Genomic DNA, 16,387 nt, shown 5'->3' with positions numbered 1-16,387 from the left:
TGGGAAATAAATGGGTTCCCCGTCTAGAAGGACAGCAGCAAATGCTAAACCTACAGACCAGGAAGTGAAAAGTTCACACCGTTTCTTGAATTATGACTCTTAATTCTTATTTTGCCACCAATTTATAAAAGCAGTCACACTGCTTATTAACTTGTGTATTTACTATCTGAGCTACCTGAACAACACAGACCTTTCAACTGAGTGCACCCCAGGACTGCCCTCTCTTCACCATGGGTTTCGGGCTCTCTGGTTACCTTGTTGTACGTATTATCAAGTGCATATCAACCGTAACCTACCCCTCAGCTGAAATGAGTGACAAAACCCTACTGGTTTCTGTTTAAAATTAAAATGCCACAGTCACTTTTGAATTCCTTAAGAAGCTTTCAAAGAGTAAAGTGGCACGAACAGCAGCTTATTTGAGAACAAAAACAAAAATCACAAGTGGATTTATTTCAGATCTCTGACGGCAATCTGGAATGGGCATTTATTTGCAGCTGTGATAGGCATACTGGGCAGACTCGCAGGGCAGAGTGGAACGGGAATGTGCAGATGCCCGCCGTCTCAGCTCTTGCAGAGCAGCACTGAGTGCACATAGGACAAATCGCCAGCTCGGCCAATGTTCTCTGCAATCTCCACGACCTTTAGCAAACTTCCTAACTGCTCTGCTGCTTTCTCAAGAGTAACAGTCCAGCACAGGTGGCACACCAGCAAATGGCCCAAATGAGAAAGGTAAAATGCTTTGTAACACTTCAGTCAGCTCACCAAAACCAAAACAAATCCCAGGAGCAAAGAATCAACAAGTTCAGGGAATATGAATCCCATTTAATCTTGTAGTTTCCCCTGAGAAGTCTGGTCCTAAATTAAAAATTAGAAAATCTAAATCAGTTCAAAAACAATCATACGGTGCTGTACTTTGTACAGTTCACTAAAGTCAGGACCAATCGTCATTCTTGGAGAGGTGGTGCACAATTCACTTAGCTTCCCCAAGGTCACTAAGTGAGATGAGGTCACAAAGCTGACATGACACTATGAATAGGTAAAATTAAGAGTAGATATTGAAGTTTTAATGACTCCACTTCCTTTATTGCAGTAACTTCTGTACAAAGCAGCAACTGCAATACTCAGGGTTAAAACATTACAAAAGCATTTGTGACAGGAACAGTACAGTATTATCAAAATATTACATTTTCAAACTTAGCAGATAATCATCCACCAGAGCTCAACTCTTTAAATTATTTCCATAGTCTTAAAAAAACACGCATATGTCAGAAAACAATATGAAAAGAGTGTAAAGGAAAACTTAAAGCACAAAGGAAACATTGCAACAAATAAATATCTGATTCAGTAACTGTTAATAATCAACACCACCATTCTCTTTGAACCCACTAAATTCTTTACCCATCATAACAATGAGTTCAAATGCCACTGAATAATTATTTTCAAGTTATTATCAATGATTAGGACTAAAAAATAATTTGGCATCAAAATAATCAATTCAGCATAAAATAAAAATAGCTTTAATACTAGCTAGCATCTCCAAGAACTGTTGAAAATTTTCATTTTAGAGTACTACCGCAACCTTGAAAATGTCTGACCTGGTATCTAGTGTTAAATGAATGTAATGTAGCTTTGAAAAGAGGAAAGCTTCTTACATTGTTTCACAAACAATATTACCCTCCCTATTACGTGTACTGAGATCCATTTTATGTACTTTATACACAAATGTATGATGTATGACATTTAGTTTCTGTAGTACAGATCACAATCAAGTTTTCTGAATGGGGAAAAACCTTTAAAAATAAAAGGCAAGTGTACCTGTGTACATTTCAAAACAGCAGCAGTCAGCCTGGGCCTTATTATCCATTCAGAAAAATCATGCATGATATGGTTTATTGAATATGACACTTCTATATTGCCTCCAAACTCTGCAGAGCTTAAAATAAATGGAACAATGTTGTATTATAATGTAGGGAAAAACCTTAGAAAAAAAATCACTTAACTTCATTTTTTTTAAATTTTCTGAATGGAAATGACCAGACATCCAGCTGGTATAAACGCAGGTCATATTCATGCGGCAGAAGTGCTGCACCACTAAAATGCTTTCCTAACACTTCACTCAAGATGACAGAAACCTGCATGTTCTCCACCCCTGGAACTGATCACCTACTCAGCAGCACTGTATCTAACTGGATAACCACATGAAGCTAGACTATGAGCTTCAAACTGTCTTGGTCCTCCATGAGACCTGTAACCACTTGATCTGACTTCAATGTTTATTAAAACAAAACAAAAACCTGTAATCTACTGGGCTGTGATCACTTTCAAGCTGGAGACACCAGTGACAGACATCTCATTACATACATGCATGTGCACCTGTGCACGCGTTGCACACACACATACAGACATGAAGACACGAATCCCTTGAAATGTGTTCAGGAAATCCTTCCCTGGAAAATGAGAAACTTCACATTAAAAACTGTAGATAAAGCTTCAGGACAGCACATCACACTGTCAAGTGCTTGAGTAGGCGACAAGGTCAAATGCACAAACTGGCAGTTTTCTTTAACACAGAAGGTTTAAAGTATTAAGAATGGATTAAAATTCAATGCTCAGAATAATCTGTTCAAACCTGAGTGTATTAAGACTAAATGTACTTGACACTTGAATAAATTAAGCCTAAAACCATTTCCACTAAGAAAACAGTGGTCCATTTAACCATTGATAAAATTTTAAAAGATTTTTTTAAAAAATAAAGGATGGCATAGGATAGTGAAATTCCTGTAGTGTTTATTGAAAATGTTCTAAATGGCATTTCTCTGTCTAAATTTCCTCAAAAAACACCTGTCAGCATGTCTTAAAAGTCCCTCACATTTGAGAGGAATTCTCAATTAGAACACATCTTTTAAAAAATAATACAAATGATCTCAGATTTTGCTTGAAAAAGGACATGTGACTTTTCAGCATCATATAGGAAATACTGGGTAGATCCTCACCCTTCTCTAAGATTTACAAGAAATAATACGTAATTTCAATGGAGTTAAAAATGGTGTTTGGGCCTCTATTTCCTAGCTCTACATGTACACACACTCAGAGAAACCTAAACTTGGGCTTCATTTTTTGGATACTTTCCCCCATATATTTTATTAGTTTGTCCTTAGTATCTAACAGATACTTTTACAAAAGTAATACAAAACACACAGTACTCAGAACTAACTGGTCAGTGGAAGATGAAAAGGAGTGTCTACTTAAGGTGACATGAGAAATAAAAATATCTGAAGGCAAAGTTTAACATTCTATAAATTTACAAAAGACAATAGATATATGGATGAAATTTGGTTAGTTTCAGAAGGCACCTCAAGGCTAAAGGCTTTGTACTCCTTTACTCACTCACAATAACACTCGTATTGCTTTCAAGTAGCAAAGGACAACTTTACTCTCACGAACTTCAGTCCGACGGGAAAGACTAACCAGTCACTGAGACTGAGATGTGGCGTAGACTAGAACTCAAGTCTACGTATATCTACCAATGGAGTAACTTTTCCCTGGGCTTTCCAATAAAGACTGAAACAAAGTCCCAGTTCACCAGTGTGATAGTATGGTGTTACTGACGATTGCAGTGCTTTCGCTAGGCACTGAAGTACCATTCCTGGAGGGCAGTCCATGGTGCAGAATAATTAAGAATAGAAGGTAAGGACGCTCTGATGATTCCCACGAACTAGGAGGATTGGTGGCAGGTCTCTAGATAGAGCTTCTAACCAAGCCATATACAAAGCACTGGACACAGCACCTTTCCGTGCAACTGGGAGACTCCTAGGATCAGAATGAGAAGACACTGAGCAATGCTTTGAAGAAGAAAATGAAACAATTATTAATTAGGTCCCAATTCCCATGATCAAATCTGAGTGGAGGGAAACTGCATCTACACAACAATAATTAGTATACTAATTAGTATACTCTCACTTCACTATCCCCAGACCTCAGGTTTCCATGGATTTTCAAACATTTGTTCTTATTCCTAAGTATTTCTGTGAACTTCAATATATGCAATTCATATTTATTATTAAGAATAATAGCATATTACTATTCAATCGAATTTACTCTTCACTAAGGACAGGTTTCTTTAGAAGAAAAACATATTTGTATTAGAAACCAGACAGTGGAAGTTATAGATAAAAAATGAAACATAATTAAATGTGTTAAATTTAACTTCTCTTGTGAATTTTCATTTCTATTTATCAAGCTATTTATAGACCTATTAGGGTTTATAGAGATACTCATAGACCTACAAGGATTCATTCTAAACTTCTATGGTTTAGTGTCTTTCACTATAGAACTCTACAAACCATGAGCACAAACTGAAAACATTGTGTTTGGTGTTACCCTAACAGTTCTTCAGCACCAAGGCATTGATTTCATCTTGGTTTCTGGGTGCCTGAGCTTTTCTTATCTGTTTAGGGACACAGAACTGAAAAAAGTCCAGGATCACATCTTCTCTAATTAACATAGCTCCGCAGAGGAAAGGCTCGGGTAGGCTCCAACACTTCTATCTAATTCAGAGACAGCATGTCTGCAAGGAAAATACTTGCAAGGGAAACATGCTTTATCAGGTTAATATTCTAAATAACCTTTCACACTTATCTTTATATGAGAAAGTTGCCTGGGGTCCAAATTGTACTGTGAGCCCCTCCTGTGCCACCCATACCTGTGGCTGTGCTAGGGAATTTTGAAAAGGTGAGAAAGAAATCAAAGAATATGAATGTAAAAGTTCAGAATAACCAATCCAAATGCTCAGACTGACACAAGGGTACACAGTATCTCTTGTTCATGCATAAATGCTAGCTCCACATGCTGAAGGCAACCACATTTTAAAGTTTTGAGTTTTCCTTTTTATAGATAATGTCTTTTCAATAAACTCTGAGTACTTATTTACTGGGCCTTGTAGTACAGGACTGAAATTCCAGCACTTGGGAGGTAGAGGCAGAGTCAAGTTTAAGAATAGCCTAGGCTATAAATTAAAAACAAAACAACAAAAAAAAGCAAACCACCCGAGCTGTGACTGTTACTGTGGAACCAACTGCATTCTGACTGGAGTTGAGGCCTGCTCCAGAGGAAGGAAATCATGGCTGGTCTTGTAATCAGTGTCAAAAGCTCCTGCCCAGGATGTCATTGGCCCTAGGGGGTAACCTACTTCTATTGTTTTATTAAGCAGTTAGGTAGACAAACTACCTTCTAAATACCCATATTTAGAAGTGCTGCCCTCAACTCTGTTTAAAAAAAAAAGCTTCTCATAGAAGGCATTGGTTAATGCAGAGGCTCATAACTTGTCAAAACATTGAGTAAGTGACTGAGTTCTTGGTCATGAAGGGGCATCTCTTATCACACAAGGGTCCTCCACTTCTACCCAAAACTCAGAGAGTGCTGAGAGAGGAGGAAGAAGACAGTAGGAGCCAGAGGACAGTGAGGGAGTCTGTGAGATGTCACTTTCTGGAAATGACAAGGCCACTGTGCACATGAACGTACACTGATGTGGCTATCTGCACAAGTCAAAATTCCATCGAACTGGGGAGGGGCTCACAAGGCCCCAGCCCTATCTGAGAAGCTACTGGAAGTTAAAGGCTGCTTTGGGAGGGACAGCCTTCTTTGGGGATTTGCTGAGAGGTTGTCCCATATTCATACACATACAGGCAGAAACAACTGGACTCAGTTTCTTATTTAAAAACACAAAACAAGGGACTGAAGGGATGCCATGGCAATTAAGAGCACATACTGCTCTTTGGAGGGCTCAAGTTCAACTCAGCACCTACATAAGGCAGCTCACAACTGTAAACCAGCTCCAGATACCCTGGCGACCCTGGCCTTCCCAGGTATACGGACGTCACACTCATATCCCATAGAACCTGGAGCAGAGCCTACTACCATGACTTTTCTAAACTAGTCAACTTCTAATTACATTCTAAGTCCTTATCCTTATGCAGCTCACTCATGAAGAAAGCTTTTTTTGTAGCAGACAGAAACCATTACAGACTACAACAGGTCACAATGCATAGAACTGACTTTGGAGCACTCAACCCCACTTGATACATCCACAACCACAACCCCTATACCTAAGGCTCGGGGAACATGACTAAAGAGGGGGCGGCAAGACTGTAAAAGCCAGAGGACCTGGATGTCTACATTCTATATATCAAAGGGAAGTTGTGACCATGAGATAAGACCTAACAATGACAACACAAGCTGACATGCCAACGTGGATAGAAGAAATGCCATGAGACATCACACGAGATGAAAAGCTAAAGGCAATTAAGCAAATTAATTTAAAAATAATAATTAACTAGATTAATTAAAAAATCCAGGGATGAGTCCCCCAGTTGGTTATCCCAATTATATAAGCGGTCAGCCTTAAAAACATACATATGAGCAACACTATGTATGTGCATATCAGTTATTATAACAATAATTATTTAGTAATTTATTATAATAACTAAAGAAAAGTCACAAATATGAGAGAAGAAAAATGAACAAAGGAATTGAGAGGAGAATGATGTAAATACTCATGAAATTCTAAAAGAACTTTTTAAAAACCATTAAGTACTGTTATAACAGAGACACAGACACATCCACACACCTTCAGAAAAATAGTCCAAACCGTTATTCCAACAATACTTACATGACAATAATATTGGCTGTATTGAGTGTTCCTTTAATAATTCATTTAACCTGATCTGCCGGTATGTCTGAAATGGAAAAGGACAGAATCATCCTCAACATCTGACAATTAGAACTGTGAACAAAGGCAGGACTGTAGCTCAGTAACCAGTGTGTAAGGCCCAGGTAGCTATGTGCTGGATCTTCAGGACTACCAGAGAAAAAGGAGGCACAGAAGGGAGGAGGAGGAGAAAGAAGAAACCACTATGGTTGTAAAAAAAGTAGCAAAACAAATTTTGTATAAAAAAAACACTATTTAGAAAAATATTTGATGCTGCTTCCTAGCTTCCCACCATTCAATATAAAACACCCTTAGTGGAGGTTAGCTTACATAAGCATTTGCCTCTGTTTCAAATCACAGTGCTTGGTCTAGCGATTCCATGAAATCACATGTGAGATGAGTGAGGAGACAGAGTGAAGAGTACCTTGGTCTTATAAAGCTCAAGTTCATTGTCTGTTATTCGCCAAGGCTCGTCTTCCTTCATTTTATCTGCAATGTCCTGTTCTTTGTCATCCTCATGAAGTCTGTATGGCTCAATCATGTCATCAAAAGCAGCAATACTTGAAAAAACAGACAGGATACCGACAATTTTATTCTGAATTATATATCACAAATAACTTCAGTAGAAATTATAACTTGTTACAAACTTGTAAGCATTTGTATCATTGGGTTAGAAAACAGTAATTTCCAGTCTCTCAGACTGCAGGGCTAGAACTGCACAGGCGATAATAAGGTTGGAGCTGAAGCTGGCTCCTCACGCTGTCTGCCCTCGCCTGCGTCAACCCTCAAACTAAAGAACAGCACACCAGCCAAGGTGATTCCCGAGTGATACGTAAAACACAGCTTTGCTCAAATAGCAAATCATTCCCAACTCAGTGTAAAACATTATCTTTGCCCAGCCCTGTAACTCATTTAACATATGCCAAAAATTAGTTATTCCCGATAAAATGCACACAGATTGTAACTGCCTCTCTGTGCCATCTTCAGGAAGACTATCTATTCCAAAAGTAGAAACTGTTTGAGTAAGAGACTCTTGACCGCCACTATTACTGGGAAACTCAGATTTTCACTATAAAAGTAAACAATGGAAGTAATACCCATTTAAAGTTAGAATCAAATGCTTTTAGTGACTGTGGGCAAGAAACACCTGGAACGTAAAACCTTTCTGCAATTTCTGGGGCACTAACAGTTTTCAGAAGCATAAAGAGTGAACCCCTTCTGAAAACTCAAATCTTACAGCTTACTTCGGTATCACTGGCCACCAATAACCACATGGTTTCACAATAACTCGGGGCAGAAGAAAAGGCCCCTGATAATCATTCCAAGTTAAATTATCTGTGTCTGCACAGGCCAAAAGAGTTGGAAATTTATACAGAATAATTTATCCAGCAACTTACTTTTGTTTATTTGGTTTGGTGTTGATATCTCCTAGGACCATGATATCAGAGAAATCGATTCGAAATTTACTAAGTAAAGTAGCCATCCTATGACAAAAAAAAAACAAAACACAAACCAGCATTCAGACATGCAAAGGATGTAAGTATTTTTACTCTCTATATATGTGATAAGGTGACTTAAAGAGAAAGTCTATCAGTTGCTACACAAATGTCCTGAATTAACTCATCTTCTCCATTAAAAAGAAAGCACTGAAGCTGCCTGAGTAGAGATGACTATCCTCTAACTCTCTACCCTGCCTACTATCTACAGTGGTTAATCTTCACTCTCAACTGGACTGTATCTGAAATCAATTAGGAGACATACTTCTGCGTGTGTCACTGAGGAAATTTCCAGAAAAACTAAGCAGTGTCTTCTGTTTCCTGACTGCAGATACAAAGAGTCTTTGACTGCTGCACACTGCAGCCAGCATGCCTTCCTCCATGCTGACTGTCTCTGCAACCTAAGCCCACACAAACACTCCCCTTTCCCACGCTGTCCCTAGGCACTCAATTACAGCAACGAGAAAACTACTATAGCCTAACGGACTGAGCCAGGGCTATCCATAATGCCATGTGACACCCAGCTCGATAAGAATGAATTTTAATCAAAGCATATTGGAAGGATATATCTGATAACAAGCCTCTTTTAAGTTATTTTTGGTTACTACCTATTAGATTTAATGTTAGAATATCCCAAGGCCCACAAGAACTTAAGGCCAAACTGAATATCCAGTTCATGGAAGAGTAGTTCATAGTGTTTGTCTCTGAAGTAGTCAGAGAAAGGAGTACAACAAGCCTGGCCTTTGGCAAATAAACACCTCGTACAAGGTCTTGTATGAGGGGGGTCATGTCAACAAAAAGCTGAAACACCCAAGAAAAGCAATCAACAAAACAAGATCCTATGTTTTATAAAATGATAGCTTTAGAAAGAAAAGTATGAGAAATATGTCTTCCACAATTCCCTGTTGAAAACGAATACCTAACTGAATTCAGTATCTCTTAGTCCCAATCTGCTAAGCATTACAGAGCCCACAGAACTAAAATTTAAGAAAGTGATGTGAGCGGCCTCACATGTTAACTGACTGAGGAAGGAAATGTGCAGGAGAGAGAAAGGGAATATGGTAAGGCCCAGCACTGGGAGAACTAAACTGGGTTCAAGAGAATGCAACATTTTGTTGTCTAAGTTTTCTCCAAGTTTGATATACTCCATCCTGCATAGAAGCTCCTTAAGCAGGAAGGCAAACAATACAAAACAGTCTCAGAAAGTTCCAGAAACTGACCACATTCACTGGGCTCCTCCCTCCCAGAGATGCCAAGCTGCAAAGAAGACCGAGAACAGCAAAGCTGCCAGCAAGAGGGTTAGACCACAGTCACCGGCCAAGAGGACAAGGGCACTCTCCCACTGGTCAAGCTGCCTGTGGGCACTGCAGTGGGCTCCAGGTTTCCAGCTTTCAGGAGCTGTCGCCATGCTGGGGTGGGCCTTGGTAATGCAGCTGTCTTTGGGTCTTCTCTGCTCCTAAGTAACCCCTCAACCATACTCCTGTAAGTAGCCCCAATAAAACGCATTGTTTCACCAGGTAGGACTTTGGGAGTGTCCGCGTGGTCTTGTCATGGGCTCCTTAGCTGGGGTGGGTAGATGTGTATGTTGTGTCTCCCCAGGAAAAGTCTCGCAGTACAACACATTTACACAGATGAATGAGGCAAATGAAGAGCTATGTGTAAGAAAGAAAGAACACATAGACCAAAAATGCCTGAAATCCCCCGAATGTAGACAGCATGCAGGGGTGAGGACGAGACAGACCGCCAGAAACCTTCACGCCGCACTGCGGCGCTCACATGCCTAGGCTGCAGGACTGCGGGAGGATCAGTCACAACTCTCAGACTTTCTATGTGAAAGTGGGAACAATGTGTGCAGTACCCTGCAGAGACAAGGCCAGGAGAGGAGCACCAGAATCCAGACTCATGGCAGTACAGATGGCAATAGTATGCTTTTCAAAGCCATACAATTTCTCTACATATGAAAAGGCAATTTCTATGCACTTTCTCTCAGATGATTAGAGATATGTTTCTAACACCTGACAATACAGGTATTAATAAAGACTTTCTAAAATGTCAATGTATTAGTCTCTCTATCACATTTAAGTAAAATTATGCACTTATAGTTTAAATATAAATGTCAAAAAAATAAAGAGGATGAGGTTCTATTTAATGAAAGTTTTGCAGTATCAGTTACGGTCTATATATGGATTTTATTTTATCAAATCTCTATCATGTCAAGGCTGTTTGATTAATGCTCTCCAACTTAAAACAAACTTACGCTCTCCGGTCATGGTCTATTCTGTTTATTTTTCCACCAATGAATACTCGGATCTTACAATCTTTCCACTTTTTCTTGGTAGTCAGAAGATAGGGTATCAACAAGGTCAAACCTGAATTACAAAAATATAATAAACTCTTTTTAAAATGCTTATATCTCAAACAAAAATATTTATTTTCAACTTGGTCTCAAAAAAACACATTTATTATATAAATCAATGTAAAGTAAAATCTGTCCTCCCCTGACAGTTCTGTCAAGGAGGGAGTCCAAGGGAGTGGTTCAGCCCAAGAACTGCAGTTCTTTATGTAAGCAGTAGAACTGGATGGTGGCCTAGGGCAGTCAAAAAATTAGTTGTGGACAGAAAGGGAAGGGAAATGAATATAGCCTAATGGGGGCAAGTTTCACACTGAAATGAGAAAGACGAAAAAGTTATACGGAATTGGCTTCTTTCAAGCTCTAGATAGTGCACACATACATATTATATATATTCCCCAGCTTTCTCCCCTGAGGGGGCCTGGTAACGAAAAATTATCCCAGAAGTCACAGGCACATTGCTTCTAAGCACTGGTCTTGACTAAAGGAATGAGGAGTTCTTGGATAAAAGGCCCTTTCCACATGAGGAAGGGGAAGTCTAGGATGCCATCTTATTTCAGGAAGCAACTGCCAAAATGAGTGCCCTACGACACATGAACATATGAAGTCACCTTAGGGAAGCGAGAGATGCCCCTGCTGGCTGCATGTGGACAGTCAGAGAATAACTTAGCAAATGATGACAGTAATAAACTATATCCTTTTGGATAAACCAAGAATCAAGGACTCGAAGAGACGAGCTCTTCTTTACAATGAAATGTCGACCAATCGATGAGGACAGAACGATGGGGGTGAAAACGCATCACCCGGAAGCCAGGAGTCAGTTCAGAACCTGAGCGACTGAATGTGAATCCGGGTGCAACGGCCGAGGAAGAACGGTCTATTTGCAGAGCCTCCCAGGGCCCATTAAGAGGGGAAAAGCTTTTCAAGGGTGAGTCTGAAAAACCACACTTGCCTCAACAACTTACTTTACACCAATAAGCCACTCTTGGCGAGATATAGACAGAAGAGAGCAGTATCACTTCTGTGCTATTTCTGCCAAAGATTCATAATATGAAACTAATTCTGACCAATCTAACTGCATTCCAAATTAAGTGTCAGTCCAGAAACTGGTCTATAATAGTTAATAAAATGGCACTGTCACAAAGATCAAGAACGGACTCAAGCACCTTGAAGGACCCTGAAGGGACAATGTATGATTCTCACACTGATTCTTGTGCTGTCTGAGCAGGCTGCAAGCCTGAACGTGGTGAACACACGAACACTGTATGCTGTTTCTTAGCACTGTTCTTACATATCCAGTACATTTCTAATTATTTAAAAGATATATTAATGGCCTTACCTCCATCATCAAAAAGCCACCAGACATCAATAGTATTCTTTCCTTGTTTTTTCTGGAACTGTGTACTGGCTTCAAGAAGCTTTTGGTCAGCTACATTTAAAGGTGCAACAGGGTCTTTGGATTCTAAAGGAGTAAGCAAAAAATTACGACATATAGGAAGTAAATGTCAAATCTCCTTTTACTATATTCCTAGAATTTCCTAGCATTTCTAAATTCAGATATATTTATATGCAGACAGCTGTATATGACTTCCATTATAAGCCAGTAGTAGCTTATAACAGATATAAAAACGTACTTTTTGTCTTATAATAGGTAAACTCACCCAAACTACCCAAGTGTCTAGTATGCTGAAGTATTCTGGTGAAATCTGCAGGAATGCTAAATACCATACATTTACTGATGGAGTTCAGATTTCCTGGAGAGCTACTTTAGGTTAACAGAGCAAGCCTTACACTTGTCCTGTGAGGTTTCCTTTATTATCTGGTATCTCAATGATTTAGAGTTCAAAGGCACTAAATAAAAAGCTGTATTTGGAAGATGGTTGGATAAATACTAATATATACTCTTACAATTACCAGGGAAGTGTGCTTATTGATCATTTGTCCCCCTCAATATGTGATGCACAATGTCAAAGACATAGCCACATCTTTCTGAGTCATAGAAAGATGGTAGGAACTCCTGGAAATGGTACAGTACGCTGCATGTTTGTAAAGAGTTCCCATTTACATTTCTAGGAATTAAAAAAAAAAATCAGCATTGACTCTGTGAGCAAGCAGATGACTATTATGAAACTCCACTACCACAATTTTAAAAACAGAAATTTACAGAAGGAACTCTGGTCCTTTTTCCAGAAGGTCCATCATTCACTTCTCATGCTGCCATGATGTAAGCAAACATGACAAATGATTTGCATGATGACGTAATATGGCTACCAAACCGCACTGCTCCGTAACTCTCACCTCTATCTCCTTAACAGTCATGTGCACTGACAAGACTGCATCTCCCAAACGCAGCACGACTGTGGGAAATAGCGCAATTTTTGAAACAAAAAATATATTAGTATCAAAATCGAGGATTTGCTGGGTAAGCGACCGACAGTGCTGACACGCCTGCTCCGGTGCCCGCTTATGGGACCACGCAGTTTAAATAAGAGAACAACAACCCTGACTTTTCAGGTTTGTGTATTTCAGAAACACCATGATGATTCAAAGGACTGAAATAACAGTTTGTCCCAGTGAGACTTAATGCTTTCATTGGAATAAAATTAATTTTACTAATCTGCATTTAATAGATAACTGTAATATCACCTCACCATGGAAATAAAAACTAAATTAAAATAAAAGGAAAACAATAGAGCTAGAATTAAAGAGTTAACAGTATGAGAAAGGATTAAAATAAAATGATGAACAATGCCTGCCTTTTTTCAACAGTGGCTGAGTTGGAGTCTTGCCATCCTCTTCCTCATCTAGATTATGTTTAAAAAACACAAAATATGAAGTTAATTGCCTTTATAATCATAGAGTAATGGAAATGTAAATAGAGCACATTATAAACAAGACAGTGTGAAGAAATGATTACTACTGAAAATTAATATTTTCTATACTGAGTGTTTAATCTTTTTTAAAACACATATTTTTATAAAGACCATACAGAGTGAATGATGAACACCCACACTGAAATTTTATATCTGAAAAATTATTCAGAAGAGCCAGCAGATTTTGTAAACATTAAACTTTATACTTGAAATTAGCTGAGAATGTCAAAGCGTGTGAATGGAAGCATGACTGAGCGACCACCTTGGCAGATCATACACAAGCTTCAAACACCACTACACAAACGACTGAACGCACCTGGATTGTACACGTCAATCAGTACTTGGAATATTAAGGAATTTCATCAGAGTAAAATGCCAGTTTATAAAGGAATTGTTTTCTTCAAATAAAGTTTATGCACACATATATATGTGTGCATATATTCACCAGCTTATATTAAAATATTTATCAATTTGCTTTCTGGGGTAAGTAGTTTTTCTAACTCCTTTTTCCCCATAAATGTAAATTTTACTTGTTTAAAGTAAGCAAACTCGAGACTTAGAAATTTTAAGAACATTTTGCAAAGGGATCCAAAGGAAGATTCCCAGCTTTCAACAGTATCGCTCACACTCTGGGAACCAGACCTGGTTAGCTGATGCCTTGCTTTCTCACTGGTAGAAATGAACCTACCCCTTAAGGCTGTGAAATTGCAAGCCCTGCTCAAACAAGCTTAGGCTGGTACAAACTAAGTACTTACAGGGTATTCTCTTTTTGTCCCTTTGTACATTATATGCCTCAGTAAGCAAGACAGATAAAGCCAAATACTTTGACTATATATTGGAATGTTTCTAATCCTGAAGAGTTTTTTTTTTTACAAAGTATCCATTTTTCTTATAGTATCTAGGCATATTTTGAGAATTTGTCAACTAGAAAACAGAAAAATCAATCTATATAACTGTTACTTTTTATGCATGTTATGGAAAAAACTAATTAAATTTTAAATATTACTGTTATAAAGTAATAATATCTGCTTTTGAAAATTTAGTAATGGGTGGTTTATATTAATTTAAAAGAGTTTATATGCCAAAGTCACAGTGGCATTTAAAATGACTGATATTATTACCTATCTTTGCAGGTGTCTGAAAGTCAGAGGACAACTTGTAGGAGCCAGCTCTCTTCTTCCATTCTAAGTCCCAGGGATCAAATTAAAGTCATAAGACTTAGCACAAATGCCTTTTTCCAACAGGGCCTTATTACCCACCAAAGTAACTCTTTAAGTTAGGCTAAGTGCATCTAAAATTTTACAACAGAGTAGAAATTTACTAACCTAGTTTCCTACTTTTTAAAACTAGAAGTTGTAGCACACATTGATAAGTTAATGTTTTATTACTATCTTCTTCGATGTGAGTGCAGAGTAGCTTCTAGGAAATGATCAATACAACTGCATGCATTGATTCCTAATAGACTACACAGAAAGGGTCTGTTTCAGGCAATAAAATGGGGGAAGGGCAAAAGAATGTACACATAAATTAAAATAAATGCATAACAAATGAACAGAATCAGTTTATGGAGTACATAGAGAACACAAAAAAGAATAATAAAGCCACCAAGGACTGAGAGGAGAAATGTGTGCAGGTCACACTTTCTACTACTGCACTAGGCAATCACACATGAAAGAAAAGAATAAAAAGCAACATTAATACTTTCAAATAATCTAAAAGATAAATTGTGCAGAGACATGGTTTGTCCAAGGCTATCAATTTCAGAAAAAAGATGGTAGTCATCTTAGAGAAATAAAAAGTACACTATGGCTTGATGATTTACAGTGCAGATTTCTTTCTTAGTGCGTTATCAGCTGGAATAGGACAGAGGAGATACGAGTACTCAACAGAGGTCGGAGAGTGAGGGTGGGAGAGTAAGATTTGGAAGTCATCCCTCTTCTTACGGCAGAACACACAAGCTCGTGGATGGAACTATCTGTAGCCTAATGAAAAAGGACGTGCTCTTCCCAAGTTCAAACAAAAATATTTTAAAGCAAACTACTTAACACTAACTGGCATGGTTTCTGGTTTAAGGAAAGCAAACAATGTGCAGCTTAAGAAAAGGAACTCTGTAATGTATATTATACTCAAGTCAATCCCCTCCACTTTAAAACCAATTCTTGATAAAAATCTCTTTGAGTGGAAATTTACCTTATGTGTAGTGGATTTTTCACCAGATGACTTGCAAGTGTCCTGATCTGACTTTTTACTGCAGTCCACATTCACCACCACATCCTTGGTACCTGGGGACTTTTCTTGTGAAGATAGTAATTCTTCTGTAGACATGAAAGTATTTAAAACAGTATCAAAGATTATATTTTAACTACTCAAAGTGACATGGCTTCATAGTAAAAAGGTATCCCTTGTGAAACAGTAAGGTGTGGTAAGTGGTTTCTTAAGAAACAACCAAGGTGTTTAAAATGACTGTCCATGTAAATATGTCAGTACTAGTGGCTAAGTAGGGTCCTGGTGAGTACATAAGTAATAAACGTCAACTGGAAAACACATATAAAGACAATACAATACAATACAAAACTGATAATCTGTCCATAATGCTCATCACTAATTTGTATGGAGGGACAGAAACAACAGGAGATATGGGATCCAAGTGCCAGCACTATGCTAAGGGGTTAAAAGGATTTCCCTCCTTACTGTGCAGGACAGCACTATGAGTTACATCGCTAGGCATTAACAGACAAGCAGACAGGCTCAGAAGCTACCAAACCTGCCCAGGCTACAAAATTATGGGAAAAGGCTGTAAATTTTAGAAGACATCCACCTGGGCTCAAGACCAGATATCAGAAAAGGACAAGGCCTTCAAAAAAGCACTTCATAATAATCATAGATACACAATACTTTTAAAAATGTTTCAGTCACATTCAAACCCCATTAAATAACAGAATTGAATAATATATTATTCTTA

At 38.3% G+C, this 16,387-nt stretch overlaps 1 protein-coding gene across 1 annotated transcript in view; it reads right to left on the bottom strand.

Annotated features, from left to right (window-relative positions):
- Nucleotides 1-1,093: 1,093 nt before the first annotated feature.
- Slc12a2 (solute carrier family 12 member 2) overlaps nt 1,094-16,387 on the bottom strand; it is a 72,975-nt gene continuing 57,681 nt past the window's right edge. Inside the window, 9 exon segments of the mRNA XM_038330025.1 lie at nt 1,094-3,810; nt 6,668-6,689; nt 6,692-6,734; nt 7,131-7,266; nt 8,104-8,190; nt 10,460-10,571; nt 11,892-12,014; nt 13,309-13,358; nt 15,617-15,740. Of these exon segments, the coding sequence (XP_038185953.1) occupies nt 3,675-3,810; nt 6,668-6,689; nt 6,692-6,734; nt 7,131-7,266; nt 8,104-8,190; nt 10,460-10,571; nt 11,892-12,014; nt 13,309-13,358; nt 15,617-15,740 (833 nt within the window). The 3' untranslated portion in view covers nt 1,094-3,674.

This window comes from Arvicola amphibius, chromosome 5, assembly GCF_903992535.2.
Source record: "Arvicola amphibius chromosome 5, mArvAmp1.2, whole genome shotgun sequence".
Classification (NCBI taxonomy): Eukaryota; Metazoa; Chordata; class Mammalia; order Rodentia; family Cricetidae; genus Arvicola; species Arvicola amphibius.
The sequence above is the reverse complement of the archived record's forward strand: the minus strand, read 5'-3'. Positions and strand labels throughout refer to the sequence as shown.